We start from the raw sequence: 17,510 nt of genomic DNA on the forward strand, positions 1-17,510 counted from the left end.
GGTACGGAACATTCAAACTTATCAGATTGAATAGACAAATGCGCAAGATACGATGAATTTTCCTGAAATTAAATGCTAAAATGCTCTATTTTCCGGAAGTGGGTTGTGTTGTTAGTTTAAGCACTTATAGATGGTGAAATTGTGCCATGGCCAGTTACAAGGTAGCCAGCGGGCATTCTTTCATTGACCCGAGACGTCAACAATTCACCAGAATAACATAGGCCAGACTACCAGCTGAAAAGTACCAACCAATGAGAACGCTGAATTCCACTGCAACTCGCCTTCGCTGTTGAGTCCGTTGGCACCTTCCACACAAAAATGAAAGGCGAGGTTCAGGCTCCTGCGGAGATAGATGTGGGTGACGCTACCGCGTCCGACAGGTTGGCAAATGGATTTACTAGTGATGGGGATGTGAAAAAAGACGTGGACCAACTCACATTGGAAGACATTCGTGAGCAGATTCGTTATATCGAAAAGGCAGTTGCGACAAAGGAATTGAATTACATCACCCGGGTGATTCGGAGCCTAACATCTGTTCGCCGTAAACTGAACCATAATGTATTGCGCGGGCTCGTTCAGGGGTACTTCCCGAGCCCATCGCCTCAAAAAGCTTATTTCATGGAGTTTCTACCCGAGGTAGGTATACGTAGTGAATTTTACCCTCCATACTGTAGGCGATGGATACAGACTGTGCAGTCTCACCGTTTCGACCAAGAAGTGGGAAACAAAATGTACCTTTGTTGCCGGAGGTGGAAGCCTACCTACATCTGCTCTTGCTGATATTTCTTATCGACGAAAAGCACTATAAAGAGGTTAGTTGCGGTGCTAAGAATATGACCACTTCAAATAGGAATGATTTAGATTATTTTCCCGAATTTTTCCCAGGGTAAATCTATTCAAAACAGGTCCCCTTTAACTCCCATAAAAGGAGTGCCCCATAGCCTTCCACCTTTCCTATGCAACCAAAGTGTTTGTATCAATATAGATAGGAAAGCTTCTAAAACACCCCCGTTCAGCTGTAGCGCCCTTTCGCTACCTAGCTGGCTGGGATTCTGTCACGTCGCCCAAGCCTAGACAGGGAAAGTCGAGATGCAGTAGTCAGGATCAAACCACGGACCTTCCGGTCGTTAAATTCGCGCTCTAAGCACTGAGTTATCTCCTTACGGTTGCAACAGGATGTTTCCTGTACTCGGCTGTATCTGTAAGCTCTGGATGCAGACCCATCGCGGTGGAAGCTGTGACAGTATATGTGGACAAAAAAGTTGAGAGTATGTGGATTTTGGCCGATGAGCGGCCCATAATCCTTGAAAATTGGACGCCAGTTGTTCGGTTATGCGTGTCACTCAAAAATAGGCAACACTCCGTAAACCGCTGCAGATGTAATTCAGAGCATGCGACGTCAACCCAATTCCTGACGGCCAGTACAGGCTTCCACCTAGTACATCTAGGCAGCTAAAAGAGATGGGAAGACCAGGGCATTGGCACAACCCGCTCAACGGGTCTCGATGCCATACAGACCGACATCCACTCCCCTCGTGACTGAATATATCATAGAAGAAGTGTCAATTAAGAATTGAGGTTCTCAATCGCTCAACTGCCGGTAGGTGAACAAGTTTCGTCCGTGCCGGGCATGCGCTACCTGGGGGACACTGCTGGGTGTAGTCGTTTTGCTGTCAGGTTCAGCTGCTATATCTCGGTAAAGTTCAATTTAAACTAGTTTGCTCAAAGTGTTTCAGTCTATAGTTTATTAAGTCTTGGAGCCTATCCTATTGTTCTGTCACAACTGAAGTAATTGCTTGCGGATTGGTCAGTTGATTTTATCATCTGGTTCCTCTTATGGCCAGTTTGCCAATCTCCTAGTGCTAGGCCTTATTTCATCAAGACGAATGCGACCTATGCACACCGTCTACTCACAACTCATTATATGGAACCCTTCAGGGATACCAGCCGCTGAATCTTGTAATATATGGTTGTTGGTTTGTTCGGTTGGGATGGGCTGCAAACGTTTCATCACCAATCAAGGTGGCGTCATCGGTTTGAAAGGTATGGGTGGGTTGATTGTTATGGCACACCACATAAAGGATGAGACAACGCGTCATAACTCAATGGTTGTCGAATTTTCACTGGTAGGCATTTGTTGGCGCTTATACAAGAGTACATTTCTGCAGTAAATTGCCTTATTTCTTCTTTTACTGGAGTTCAGCTATTTAGAAAAGCACTCGCACTTGATGATCTAGATGGTCTGGGCTGGAAGTCCTCGTACATACTCATTTTGCGCGAGTATATGTAAATAAAGGCTGGGGCAATAACCACATAAGAAACAAATCCTGTCCCTGCCTCAAAAGCTGATAAAGTATCTGGATGCAAATGAAACCTCATCGACAGTGCAAACCTTGCAACATGTTTCCCATTACTTTCCCTTTCATGGGGAAACGCCCCTTTCCAGGAGACGTCTTTTAGTTCTTTGAAGGTGTTCTTGTTGGGATAGTATTGTAACTCGCTTCAAACTGATTTATGACGACATCTTTCCTCGAAAATAATTTGGACGCTTTCGCCACACTTCTTTAGTCTTTGTATTTCAGTACCCATGAGAGCATGAAAGTCTGCTGAGTGCATCGGGCTTCCCTCTGCCGGCTTCTTAAAATTCGTAACTGAATTATTCATTGAGGGCACGTTTGCTATATCTTCTACCTCTGACATGGAACATCTTCCCGGAGATCTATAAAGACCTGGAGTATTCGTAAGTTATTGCGGTACTTGGTTCGGATTTCATCCAGATACTAAGTACACAAAGTGATATAATTTTGCCACGCAGCCGTGTATGCGCTGCATACCTTCAAGGTATGTAGTTCTGTCACAAGAATGGGCAAGTTCATCGCAGAAGTTGGTCATGACATCAGAACCGCTGGAGGTAGTGGACACATTTAGGTAGCGGGGTAGTCCCAGCACGTCGGATGAAGCATTGTTGACGAAATGAATGCCAACTATGCCGAAGCGCGTTCTCCTTTCCTTCAATTAGGTACCTCTGTAGTCTGTGTGACAAGCCTGTCCGTGAAAGACAGGGGATAACACGTGGCAGTGCGCCCCTTATCACTTTGCGGTGTTGCAGCCTGGTCGCCGCACGTTGGAGACCGGTTTGCTTGTTTCTGACCATCGCCTCCGAAGCATTTCAAATGTGCCATAGAAACATCGGATTGACACTATGGGCTTTTGAGGTATGTGTTTTGGCGAAGAGTTAATTCGGCTGTAACGTTCGGCTGCGTGCTACCTTTACCCTTGACACTATGGGCTTTTGAGGTATATGTTTTGGCGAAGAGTTAACTTCCTGTCCAATTGATTATTTAATTCGGTTGTAACGTTCGGCTGCGTGCTACCTTTACCAGGTGGTCGGCTGCCTCGCTTCATCCACTTTGCGGGAGCAGGTTCCAACTGGAAGGTGTTGCAAGGTGGACAGCAAATGACCTGGCGAGGGAGCATGAAAAACATAAAAGAGTCTGGGCTGCACTCGTGTATGTCATTTGCGAGGCTGGTGTATCAGAGGCCCACTACATTATTGGATATGGGTGCTTATCGACATAGTGATATCACGGTGTTGTGTACATTTAACGCGTCCTGACCATTAGGCCCTGTTTTCAAATACTATTCTATGCCTCTGTTCCACACTACCTAATGTGACCACATCATGATAAGATACTTTAGCTCATTCAAGCGGATCACAAATGATGGTTGCACGTCAACATCGTAGTTGCCTGTTCGTTTACTATTGGCAATTACTCTGGAGTCAGTTCATCTCACGGCATTCATGTTAGCAGCCAATCAAGTATACAGTCGGTTGTCTACTTTGTCTTCGAGCATTCCCACTGTAGTTAATTAACAGCCATCAATTTTGCGTACCGATGCCGCTGAAAGCAGTTCGTTCATCGCTATTTTACTACCCACCAACTAGTGTGCCTGCCAATTGCCCACAGAAGATCGTATATCTACAAGCACTCGGTGTATGCTGATGTCTGCAAACCAATCGCATTCTCCTTTAAGCACTTGATGATTCACGTAAGCAGAATCGGATGCTCGAGCATTGGTTCCTGGTGGCACTCGTATGGTTTCCACAGTGTAAGTATAGCGTGTAAGAAACTTCATTAGCCACGGGAGAGTCCTATGCTCGTCCACATCACTACCCGCGGAAGGTGTCAGGCCGGTTCTCTAGAGAAGTCCTGAGAAGGATTTTCAGATTTCCAAAGAGTCCAATTCTCAATAATCGTTTCGCTGGGTTTCCAGTTCATGGTTTGCAAATAAAAGATCGCAATTGCTAGTAGCTGTATTGACGTCATATTCTATTGGCTAACTAGTGATGTTAAGTAGGATACACCAGCTTGGGTATGTCTTTCGAATACCAACAACTCAACTTGTACAGTCATCTCCGTTGAACCATATGAGAAATGACAGGTAATGACAGCAGTCACGCCTAAAGGCAACAACCAACAAACTTTGCTGCTGTCTGCTGCACGGAACTTCCGAGAAAGGGCACGTCGATGGTCAGCGCCATTGGCAGATGAGGCCATTATCGCAGCCATCGGCATTTATGTTCCCAAGTAATTACCTTCGGTGTACAACTAGCCGTGACGAATCTATTGTCTGTACTCCCTCCTCGTTCAGCTGTAACACGACTACGTGGTTCGTAATTTATTTACATGTTCTGGATACCTTTTATTGTCCCTAATCAATGTCCCTCGTCAGTGAACAGTACCAGATTCGTTGTGGTTCGTATCTGATAAAAACAACAAGGAGTCGATTGATGGCCGTTCAGCATATATATCTTACAATTCCTAAGGGTTCATGTGACTAACTTTGCACTCACTTAAAGACTCAAAGTCTAAACAGTAACTCAGTCCAGGGCTTGAGCTCGCCACTGGCTTTTCGATGGTTTCTTTCTAGGTTTGAGTAACTTAACCGTATTTCAGCTCCCATGGCTCGCTCGGGCTTCATGCAACCTGCCGTACGGTTTGATTCATTTGGGTAAACTAAACGATGCGAATGTATAGGGGACAGAATGATGGGATCGTTCGCGCAATCAGTGGATAAACCTGAGGTGGTGATTTACCGCGTCGGTGAGTGAGTTTGTCACATTAAGATGGTTGGGTCGTGTTTTGTGTTTTTCCACCTGTTGTCTGCCAAAGGAGGTTGCATTTTTCGTGTGCGCTGTCCTACGAGTCAACGGCCACACTCAGTCTAAGGCGTAGTGAACTGAGGGCCTGAGGGCCTTACTATAAGCAATTGAGTCGGTTCAGCTCGTTTTGTGTCTATTGCATTCATAGCTTGTTAACATCTGTTTGTGAAATTGAATTTTTCATGCTTTCTTGAACCACTGTAAGACGCCAGTTTAACTGTTGTGGACTATAGAGCATACTGAATACTACGTTCAGGTAATTTGGTGCATCAGTGTCAATGGGGTGTCTTCTGTTTCTCTTCTTTGCAGCCTTTCCACAACCCTGATTGCTACTTATTTTCCATTTCCTTCCTTAGGCAACGAGGTGTTCTGATCTGCTGATGGAAAGGATAAACATGACCAACCGGCGTTCGATGGCGCTGCTTGCCAGTCGATGCTATTACTACCATAGTCGAAGTTACGAACTGGTCGAGCGTCTAGAAGCCGTTCGACCTTTTCTTCATGCTCGCTTGTGCACCGCTACCCTCAGATCGGTGAGTGTTTGACTCAATGTCCCTCGTCAGTGAACAGTACCAGATTCGTTGTGGTTCGTATCTGATAGAAACAACAAGGAAGGAGTCGATGGCCGTTCAGCATATATATCTTACAATTCCTAAGGGTTCATGTGACTAACTTTGCACTCACTTAAAGACTCAAAGTCTAAACAGTAACTCAGTCCAGGGCTTGAGCTCGCCACTGGCTTTTCGATGGTTTCTTTCTAGGTTTGAGTAACTTAACCGTATTTCAGCTCCCATGGCTCGCTCGGGCTTCATGCAACCTGCCGTACGGTTTGATTCATTTGGGTAAACTAAACGATGCGAATGTATAGGGGACAGAATGATGGGATCGTTCGCGCAATCAGTGGATAAACCTGAGGTGGTGATTTACCGCGTCGGTGAGTGAGTTTGTCACATTAAGATGGTGGGATCGTGTTTTGTGTTTTTCCACCTGTTGTCTGCCAAAGGAGGCTGCATTTTTCGTGTGCGCTGTCCTACGAGTCAACGGCCACACTCAGTCTAAGGCGTAGTGAACTGAGGGCCTGAGGGCCTTACTATAAGCAATTGAGTCGGTTCAGCTCGTTTTGTGTCTATTGCATTCATAGCTTGTTAACATCTGTTTGTGAAATTGAGTTTTTCATGCTCTCTTGAACCATTGCAAGACGCCAGTTTAACTGTTGTGGACTATAGAGCATACTGAATACTACGTTCAGGTAATTTGGTGCATCAGTGTCAATGGGGTGTCTTCTGTTTCTCTTCTTTGCAGCCTTTCCACAACCCTGATTGCTACTTATTTTCCATTTCCTTCCTTAGGCAACGAGGTGTTCTGATCTGCTGATGGAAAGGATAAACATGACCAACCGGCGTTCGATGGCGCTGCTTGCCAGTCGATGCTATTACTACCATAGTCGAAGTTACGAACTGGTCGAGCGTCTAGAAGCCGTTCGACCTTTTCTTCATGCTCGCTTGTGCACCGCTACCCTCAGATCGGTGAGTGTTTGACTGTTCCATCACTATGCTTAACACTTTATGAGCTGTTCCAAGGATGTGTTTCGGGTATTTGCCAGTCAGATAAACTAAAAGTAACGGCCGCCAAGTCGATATGTTGCTTAGCAGTTTAAACTGGGGAACAGCGAACTCCTGTTGATTTCCTCTTACCGACTTTTTATGCAGTATTTCAACACGCAGCCCACTCGACCCTATTCAGCTACGTCATTACTCAAGTGGGCACACATTGGTCACTTGTATGGGCTTCCATCCTCTTGATGGTGATGATGACAGTAATCGAAAAGGTGATCCATGACTGAGAAATACATTGCTGTTTTCTTTTGCTACCCACAAAATAGTTGACTTCAGCTCCGGATACATGTCGATCTCAAATACCACGTGAAACAGCACAAGAGTTGGGGTAGCCAATGAAGTGAAAGTGGTTTACTACAAACGGGTTTTGGGATTTCTTATTTTTTGGAGGAGAGCGATCTGAATGATTTTTAAATGTTTTCTTTGTCCATTATAACATTATAAAGCCCAGTAGATTTTACATTTGACCATGTTTCACGACGCGACGACTGTTCACATCCTTTTCATCAAATTACTGTTCACTTGTCTAGTCTCCCAAAGCCTCTTGCGCGCGCCAATCCAACCTGAAGTCGTTTTTTTAAACTGAGCATCTTGTATACATATCTCACTCGTGACACAAAAACATCTTCAACATAGCAGACTCCGGACTAAAAACAGGATTCCGAGGAAAGTACGTTTCTAATTTTGGACTGATCTGTTTGACCAATTTTGAAATGACCCTTAAACTCAGCAGGATAATTGAACGATGCGACGTTGCGAAAACACCTTGCTCCGTTTTCTTATGTACGCCCCTAACTTACTCAGCTTAACGGAATTGTTCTCTGGCTCTTGGTCTCTATGTGTAGGCAAGCTAGTCTTCTAGTCCATGGGTGGAACTATGCAGCGTGTTCCTTGGTTTGATTTTTTTGCATGAGCACCGACTTGAAACTTCGTGTCCTATTTGGGTGTGGACATTGTTACGATATTCCAGCTTTAATGGAACTATGGTTCGCATGAATAAATATAACCACGTCACGTAGGGTCATCACCCACAAGTAGGAAGTAGGACGAGTTTGCAAAGCTGGAAAACTGCCAGCGCCTTCTACATTCTCCCTAACACTACTCCACTGGCATCAAACCCTCTACATATTTCTATTCGAAGTGACGACATTGTTCATCCGGGCTGGCGCTCCTCTGTGGCTTCCGCATAGGTCTGCATGGTACATCCAAAATAATCTCCGGAAGATGAAGTCCATTCGGCTTCATCAGCTGTGCTCTTCTATCCTGGGTTTAAGTTGGCCAAGTTGAACATGACTTTCAAACTTCGATTGGTTGATAGATTCCAAAGGCACAAACAGAAGTTAAAATTTTGATTGTGCTGCAGCTCAGCAGTTTTTTAAGCGGCATTTTAACCTGTTTGTCAGTTACGTCACCAGATGTTGCCTGCTAGTAGCAAACTTGAGTGTTGACTTGGGGTGCATATTTCGTTGGTCTGCTTTTTAAATCCAGAAAATCGTGCGACGTTATCAGTTCGTTTGCTTCCGCTTCATTCAAACGTTCCTGCATACAGTGGAAGCTGTCTGGAAAATTGTATATTTTCACACCTCAACTGGTTACGTGGCTTCATCCTTCTCTAGCCTGAACCAGCTGAATGCTGCCGGACAACTCACTTCACGGATCTATACGGCGATTCTGTTACATACTTCAGACGCCCCTTGGCCGTCGATCCCTCAAATGCAAATCGGACGACTGTGCTGGTCATTTTTTGACCCCTGTTGCACACGGGCTAACGGGGCTCTGACGGCGCCAGTTGGATTCTCCACTGGCATCAAAGTGCTAAATGGGTCAACTGGAGGAACCACTCTTTACCTCACCATGAATGGGTTTTGCACTCCACGAGGAGAACATGGGCTCCTCGTTAGTACTTAGTACTACTGAATTTGGCGTGAGAACAATGTGACGCTCATCACCGAACGCGGAATCCGTCCCCTTGAAGGTGGCAATTGGTTGTGTAGGGGCTAGGGAAACAAAATCGAACAACAGACCCGACGGATTTGGCAGATGACATCGATCCAAGCTTCGGCGGCTTTTCCATGAGTTCTGCTCTCCGTTACTTTCTGCCGTCTTGCAGTCTCCAGTTGGTTGGTTACCAGCTCTTTTGAACTCAGAGGGCAGAGTTTTATTTAGCCTGACGGCGATGAACTCTGCTGTAGCTAAGATATGCCGTTTAACTGCCTTTGTTTCGATGGACTGCACTATCCATGTTTTCGGTGCGCCGACCTTTTCGGCTAACCATCCGACTATCTAAACAAGCGCAGATGGAGGAAGTGGAACTTGCTTGCCGATCATCTTGGAAGCGAGCCAGCTTCCGAAACACTCATGGGTCGTCTGACCACCGCCTTCAAACGGAATTTCAGTGAAGCCCATGGAAGCGTTCACTTCAGCAGTGTTCAACTGTTTAAAATCTAACGTGAATACTTACACAAATAGGTAGGCGATTTTTTCGCCAATTTCGTGGACCTGACATAGATCTTCCTCGGTTAAAAATTAACCCATTTTCTAATAATTAAGTCTGAACTCATTACTACCTCGTGCCGGTTACCTACGTATGGTTAAACTATCATTCCCTTTTGTCTTTGATTTAGAACTACGAATCCCAAGCCGTTCTGATCAATCTTCTGCTCAGAAACTACCTACACTATCAACTGCACGAACAGGCTTTCAAATTGGTCAGTCGAGTGGTTTTTCCAGAAAGTGCTCCAAACAACGAATGGGCCCGGTATCTGTACTATCTTGGTGGGTTCTAAAAGTTTGCGGACTTTTCTCTCCTTTTTAGACACCTGGCAATGGAATCTTATGTTACCGAAATTCATGCGACAATATCTGTTGATCACTGAGAGACTAAATTGCCTAATCTAGAAAAGCGCTATTTACCACAACATGGGCATGTTTTTCATAGGAATTGTCTTATCTCTTACGGACACCTCATCATAGATCTTCGGGCTAAACTCTCCCTCATGAACTGACTTTCGGTAGTACAGTGTGCTCACGCACGCCTGCAGGGATCTGCAATTCCTCTGTTGTTGCTTCGGGGGCGAGATAGCCCAAGTGGTTAGAGCGCGAATTTACTGACCGGAAGGTCCGTGGTTCGAACCCGACCTTTGCCTCTCGACTTCCCCTGTCTAGGCTTGGGCAACCTGGCAGTATCCCAGCCCTCGTGCTTCCTTCGGGTGGCATGGCAGCTTGGCACCAGAAGGGTGCTACAGCTGAGCGTTTTTTGTTGTTTCTTCAGGTTGGTCCGACGAACTTTTGATGTATGTTACAAAGGTCGCTTAAAGCCTCATATCCTTCGAGAGGCTTTGGTCTCCATTGTGTGGCCTCTTGTTACACTGAGCAAGCTCTCGAGATTCAAGTTGTCTTGCTCTTGTGTTGCATGATAACGGTCCGTGTATCTGTTTTGCAAAGCCGTCTTGCAGACGTACTAATCAACAATTGAATTCTGTTTTGCTTGGGTCCCAGGACATTTTGACCTTATCTTAGGCATCCTTGTGCAACAAGTTTACTACTTGACTAGAATAGGAATTCTATGCACTGAAGATTCGAAAGATGAATGCACAATGTGCATGTAGTTGTACCTTCACAGCGAGTGCAATACCAGTCTGTTGTGGTTGTATTTTACCAGTCCGTCTTTCAACACAATCTTTAACGGTTTTATGGTTGCTTATGTGGCATGTTGTTGGGATACTGTTTGATCCGTAAATGGCAGATTTTGAGAGCAGATTTGGATGCACGTTGATTTCAGCCACATCGAGGACGCTTGCTCTCTGATGCAGCACAATACACGAAATCTACCTTCTAACGTAGCATATATTGGTCATCACCAAGCTGATTTCAACTCATTTTTAGCCAGCACTCGGTTTTTTGAAGTGACATGGTATTGATCGCTACCCAGTTAGCACCGGTGCAGAAATTTCTGCAGTATATCTGCACCCGGGTGTGGAAATTTCCGCACAGAATCGCACCCGAGTGCGGAACCAGTGCGGAAATGAAACAAAATTCTGCACCCAGTCCGCACCTGGGTGCGGAAATGGTGCATCAAAACAAAACCACTCAAATCGGCCGACGGTTTACATTCCGTAGGGACTCGAAAATGCAGAGTATTGTGGTTTTTTTATTACTATGAGTCAAATAAAGAGGCATTGATGCCTCTTAAACGTCTCAATCTCCCGCGGCTTAAAAAGCCGAACATCAAGGCAGAAGTTCTGCACAGGTTCTTCATTCAGGCGCGGATGCGTGCTAACTGGGTAGTTTGCTGAGTTTTGTTGCGCCTCAGTTTTCGGATCTGCTTCCGTAAACCACAGTGAGTTCTAGCTTACTATCTCTGTAGGTGTAAGTCATGGAATTTGGTCACCTGTTTCCACGTTGCTATGGTTTAAAAATGGATTTAACATCTTTGACCGTAATTTCCGCCCGGTTAAAAATGGAAACAAGACTGTGCACCTTGCTTTTCGAGGGTAATGCAGCGGTGGATACTCATTACCTTCTGTTGTAGGTCCGGCGTGGTAAGCATACTTAGCGAAAAATCCAACTTGATGCACCCATTTTTCAGCCATCTCTGGTGGCCTGTTTCATCTAGCGACGAGTTACCAAAACCTCCCCGGTAACTCTTATTTCTGGTCGCAATAAACTATTTATCGTGAAGGTGAGCCTGTCAAATTCAGTGACCATTTGTTCCGGAACCAAACGGTAGTTCGTTGAAGTTAAACAGTTTATTTAGCGGGATATCCATATTTTTAGTTAAGCACCTGCTTCCGGATCGCTACCGTTCAAAGTTGCGTCACGGATACACATGAAAGGTACCACAGCCCGACAAAGTGGAATTTCTTGGATCTCGAAAATATGCTATTGTATATGTGTATGGGCATTTCGCATATTTTCTGGTGATAACATCCTTTAAGGGTTTTCATTCGTACTCGCTTTGATCACCTTGTCCCTTGTGTACGTTTTGCAGGGCGCATAAAGGCAATTCAGCTAGACTATTCTGCCGCCCATGAGCATTTGGTGGCTGCTCTGCGCAAGGCCCCTCAAAATGCCGCAATCGGGTTCAAGCAGGCTCTACACAAGTTGAACACCGTGGTTGAATTGCTACTGGGTGATCAACCAGACCGGTCAGTTTTTCGTCAGGCACATTTCAAAGCAGCTCTTCAACCTTACTTCCAACTGACGCAGTCCATTCATGCTGGTGATTTGGGTCGGTTCAGTGAGGTTGTGCGGGTTCACGGAGCTCAGTTCTCCGCTGACCGAACGTATACTCTCATTATCCGCTTACGTCACAATGTAATCAAAACGGGAGTTCGCCGTATCTCTTTGAGTTATTCACGCATTTCACTTGCCAGTATAGCTGAGAAGCTGCAGTTGGGCAACGCCAAGGATGCAGAATACATTGTAGCTAAAGTACGTTGTATTTCTGTTTAAGGAGTAACACATAATGAAAAACATTTGCTATTCCGTAGAATTCTATCTCCTGAAGACCCTACTGACCCTGGGTCTAAAATCTTTAATGTCCTCCATGCCACTATTAAAATTCCAGAGTAAGCTATTTTTAACTGCATCCGTGAATGATTCAGTGACTGTTCTAGTGTCGCAGATTTGGCCTATCTAATCGGCCCCTACCAGGTTGAGATGGATCGCTCTCTGTCTGTTTATTTCGCATATTTGTTCCCACCCAAAAATTTGCTACCGACTGTGCTTGTTGAGAATTGCATAACGCTGCATTTCGCTAATTATTGACACTGTGATTCTGTCTTTTCAGGCCATACGAGATGGTGTAATTGACGCAAGTATCAATCACGAGAAACAGTATGTAACGACGAAGGAAACCTTAGATTTGTACTCGACAAGAGAACCTTTTGATCAATTTCACCAGCGCATCCGTTTCTGTTTGGGGATCCACAACCAAGCCGTCAAGGCGATGCGCTATCCACCGAAGCAATATAACAAAGATGTGGAGTCCGCCGAGGCAAGTAACCAGTGACTTTTCTACCCTGCTTGCTCATTCGCCTTTTAAAACAGTGAGCCGCAAAAATGTGAGGTAATAAGCAAAGGTATTCTCTTTTGGAGATCAATCCTCTCTCGGGGGAACGGCTTTTTTGTTTCACTCTTCACTATAGCCGGCTCCGTGAGTGCCACGTACTGCAACTGTCCATGCTCGTTTGTATGCGGCGAGATGTGCTCAGATGGTGACCATGTCCTGTTTATAACACCGGACACTAGACGAACCGGAGGCCAAGACGGTCAACATCCGACCCAATAACCACGTCCTCAGTTGACCTTCCCCGTTGGCGATAGCACCAAACGGGATTTTTGGCCCGGGTTGGGAACCTTTGCAAGCTTATTCTACCTTCAGTGTACGTTTCCTAATTATTGTGGTCTTCGATGCTGAATATATATAGGCAGTTTAGACATACTGCACTGTACCATAGACTCCGTGGCTAAGGGACTGACAAGAAATCGGGGTATGCACATAGTACATAGTATAAGTAATGGTATAGTAGTAGCGTAGTACATAGTATAACATCCGTCTCGTGTCAGATTGCGCTCTTTTCCAGGCGTTCTATCCTCCGATCGACGTTTGCTGTTCCTCTGGAAAATACATCTCGAACCGCTTGGTACGAACGTAGATTTCTAGCACTTTACTCTCATGGTGTCTGGTTATCGCGATGCGATGGCTCGTCATACCTACGGTGTGGGAATTGTGCCTTGTCCTACAGCTAAGTGCTCTTTATTAGACTCCAACTAATAAACGCCTTTTCGCACTTAGGTTGACGACAGTGTACCTCGACGTGGTAAACGGTTTTGTTTGCTGTGTCAGCATACGCAACTCTGAGGCTCAAGAAGATAACTTTAATGATTTGTTACGGATGTTTTGGTCAACTCTAGATACAGATATCCAGATTCTGACAGGTGGTATGATTGCACAGGTTGGCCGACTAAGCTCTGAGGCGGGTCATCTTGATGACCGACTCGCAGGTGACGTTCATGGGATGGATGAACACCATGTTTCTAGCCAGCATCGGTGGAAGGCTTCGATACAAGATTGTCGTTCGTTTTGGAATACTGCACTTATCTCTGATCAAGGCACTGTGCAGGCACGCATATCTACTCGCTTTCCTTCTTGGACACTTGCTGATGCAAAGCACCTCTGTAGCTCCACGATATAAAGTTGAGGTGGCTGAGAAGCTCCTACTACTCGAAAGGAAACAATGGTGATTTGGATGATGATTGAAAAAAGTTGGAAGAAGCCATGCTCATAGCCTGTGAAACAATCTGGCCGAGGTAGCCCGCGTACCTCAATGAACACTGGACCTCGTCACGATCAGCAGCTCTGATTAAAGCCAGAAAAGCCATACCAATGATATATGACTGTGGTTGTGCACGCAGATACTTCAGATACCGAATAATGAAAAGCCTAAGGATCGACAGAGCGCTAATGGATAGCACAACCCCGACAAATTGAGAGAGCTTTTGTGAGAGGGAAGAATCGCACCCTGCTCCGGCCGGTCCGAGGAGGGTGGATGTGAGTAAGACAATCACCGAAAAAATGAGACTTCACTTCTTTCACAGAAACCTCTTATTGAACTACGGCCTGCACACTTTGAACAACGGTTCTCCTAGCCCTCATCAGCTCACATTCTGGGAAAAACAAGTAAGCTAGAGTGGAAGGTGGGCACCAGTCCGCCGTCGACAACAAAAGTCCAGCGCGCAACCTCATTGCGTTAATGCAACAAAGCACCTGGTGCAGATGGTTTGCATCCCGCACTCTTCAAAAAAGATGGAGAGTTCATTCTTGTTATCCCAACGACTTTGCTCCAAAGTATCCTGAATACCACCAGATTGGAGCGCCTCAACGGTGATTCCTGTCTTCAAAAACGTTACAAGGATATCGTGCGAAAACCACCGGGGCATCAGTCTAGTGGCCATAGCCTCCAGGATGCCCTCTTTTATTACCCTGTGAATGTTGGTCCGTCGTCGCGATATTCACATTCGCTAAAATCAGACTGGGTTTCACCTTGGTCGTGGTTGCATCAATCGTACCTCCACTGTGCGATGAGTGCTGCTCCTTACGACGACAAACAATGATCTCCGTTGTTCCTCAGAAATTGACAGTGTCCGATGATAAAGTACATCCCTTCTAAATTCTTGTCTCATGAGGGTTTTGTGTATCTCTTGCTATGGATATGTGTGTTTACAGCAAATATGGGCGAGATGGCCCAAGTGGTTAGAGCGCGAATTTACTGACCGGAAGGTCCGTGGTTCGAATCCGACCTCCGCCTCTCGACTTTCCCTGTCTAGGCTTGGGCAACCTGGCAGTGTCCCAGCCCTCGTGCTTTCTTCGGGTGGCATGGCAGCTAGGCACTGGAAGGGTGCTGGAGCTGAACGCTTATCTTTTTGTCTTATTACAGCAAATTATCGCATTAGTTCACCACATAGAGTAATGTCAGGCAGTGGTTTCTTGTGGTTCTTTACCTGCCTCTAACTTCCAAGGCGTTCGCTCACGGATGTTGAGCATGCCGACTGTCAGTGCACAGTTCGTTGTGAGTTTCGCACCTGTTTAGAGTTCGTCTATCTGATCACCTGCATAAGTCGCGGCGGTCTGATTAAAGACTACTTCTCAAATTGGGAAGGCCAAGGGAGTATTTGCCAGCCTCCGATATTTGTGGCGCCGACGTTACATAAGCTTGATTGTTAAGGGTGGAGTTTACAATGCCGCAGTCCAATCTATCCTATTTTATGGATTGGAGGCGTGTCGGCTGCACGCGGAATATCTTCGGAGGCTCTGTTTTTGACCATTGGTGTCTCCGAAGCATTACACTGGTCTGGTAGAAAGATGAGCTCAGTAATGCTTAGCTACGCCAGATGGTCGGAGGGAAAGTGCACACTCTGCCCGATGGATAGTTGGTCACACCACCAGTTGCACTGGTTAGGTCGTGTAACTTGTATGCTACTAACAGGTTACCTCCTAGAACTCTTCCAGTCATGTGTCGGATGGAGGCGATCGAGAGCTTATCAATCCATGACTTGGCCACGAATCACGAAGGCACTTGTCACTCATTTGACTCACATTAGCAGCTGCCTTCTCTAAGGATAGGACTGCGGGACGGCACAAATCAATGACTCAGCCGGTGGCGCCATTTCGTAGTTGTCACTTTCTACCATACTAGCTAAACAGATCCATTTGTCAATGCATGAATTGGAGCATCATCTTCAATGCGTGCCTCATTCCCTTATTCTTTTTATCCCCGGTGAACGAAGCCGTAGCAGCTAGAACCACTGAACGATATGTAAGACTGCCTTCTCTAAGGATAGGACTGCGGGACGGCACAAATCAATGACTCAGCCGGTGGCGCCATTTCGTAGTTGTCACTTTCTACCATACTAGCTAAACAGATCCATTTGTCAATGCATGAATTGGAGCATCATCTTCAATGCGTGCCTCATTCCCTTATTCTTTTTATCCCTGGTGAACGAAGCCGTAGCAGCTAGAACCACTGCACGATATGTAAGCTGAATAACCGAACTGAACTAAGCTAAACATTCAAGCATCACATTAGCATGCGATTGGTTTGCCTTGGGAAGTGCACCGAATGAAACGGATAAATGTATTTCACTCAACTTTTTGGATCGTGCCAACCCATTATCGATAGACAGGGCTTTTCACTCAGGACTGAGTTGTATCGTCGATAGCAATCCGATCCCATCGTTACTGGCTTTACAAAACCCGGTAGAATTAAGCAAAACAGTGACGTTTCATCTGAATGCATGTGACAAGTGAAACAAGCGCAGCTAGATTATTTATGTTTGGTGACCCCTGTTCCCTAACTAACTAAGCTTTGACTATGTGGACTACTAATCAGCTTCATTGGGCTGGAATAGCACACAGTGGTTTTGATAGGTTTGGCTGATTACACGTTAGAAATCCCTTGGGCATATTAACGGTTGGAGTAGTAAGCTTGCTAGCTTGGTTAAGTCAGCATAAATACTTCAGTTTAGTTCTTAAGTGTTCGTCGTGAGCTATGAGTTCGAAATGAGTTAGCGAGCAGTTCAGCAACCCATGGTTAGCCATATCGATCTCCAGATGAGATTGTCCGATTCGATGAGATTTACAATAATCAATAAGTGCCATTTAATACGTTCGTGATTTTAACGTATTAGACTAGGGGTCAAGACAACTCATTCAGGATCGATGATGCTTGCAAGTCAAAAAGTGTGGAATACCTAGCTGAGGGTACGTTAATGAGAGCGCCTTTTAATGGTCAATGGGACCATAAAGCCACATCTGAGGTGAATTGCTCGCACTATAGACTCAATCTGTCCAGCCCTACGGTTTTTTTTCATTGAAGCGGGACCACCACACAGCATTCCACCCGTAGAGCGATCTACCTTAGTGAAAAACCACATCAGTCACTCAGGGAGGTTGATTCGTATGAGGAAGGCATGAAAATTTCTCCCACATTTCACTTATTTGTCGGTGATATTGATTCTTTCATCCTGGGGGTCAACTGCGTTGTTCACCCATGCTATTGAAGGTCGGTTTTACCCACACATTCATAAAAAACGGCCTTTACCCAGAGTGCCAAATCATACGGAATTCGGACAACCCTGAACCGCTGTCATTTCACCGATGTTTGTTTTATCTTTTCTTTCAAAACATTTTGTGCATACATTAGTCAGATAGCAACCATTGGCTATAT

General features: G+C 45.5%; 2 protein-coding genes across 2 annotated transcripts in view; one reads left to right on the forward strand and one right to left on the reverse strand.

Moving 5' to 3' along the window:
* Positions 1-318: 318 nt before the first annotated feature.
* T265_00810 (hypothetical protein) overlaps positions 319-17,510 on the forward strand; it is a gene marked incomplete at both ends in the record, with an annotated part of 28,823 nt that continues 11,631 nt past the window's right edge. Inside the window, 6 exons of the mRNA XM_009164682.1 lie at positions 319-636; positions 675-812; positions 6,514-6,690; positions 9,405-9,555; positions 11,771-12,213; positions 12,572-12,778. Coding sequence (XP_009162946.1) covers positions 319-636; positions 675-812; positions 6,514-6,690; positions 9,405-9,555; positions 11,771-12,213; positions 12,572-12,778 — 1,434 coding nt within the window. The remainder of the gene's footprint in view (positions 637-674; positions 813-6,513; positions 6,691-9,404; positions 9,556-11,770; positions 12,214-12,571; positions 12,779-17,510) is intronic.
* T265_00809 (hypothetical protein) overlaps positions 14,989-17,510 on the reverse strand; it is a gene marked incomplete at both ends in the record, with an annotated part of 7,777 nt that continues 5,255 nt past the window's right edge. The window contains one exon of the mRNA XM_009164681.1: positions 14,989-15,211. Within this exon, the coding sequence (XP_009162945.1) occupies positions 14,989-15,211 (223 nt within the window). The remainder of the gene's footprint in view (positions 15,212-17,510) is intronic.

This window comes from Opisthorchis viverrini (assembly GCF_000715545.1).
Source record: "Opisthorchis viverrini unplaced genomic scaffold opera_v5_8, whole genome shotgun sequence".
NCBI classification, from domain to species: Eukaryota; Metazoa; Platyhelminthes; class Trematoda; order Opisthorchiida; family Opisthorchiidae; genus Opisthorchis; species Opisthorchis viverrini.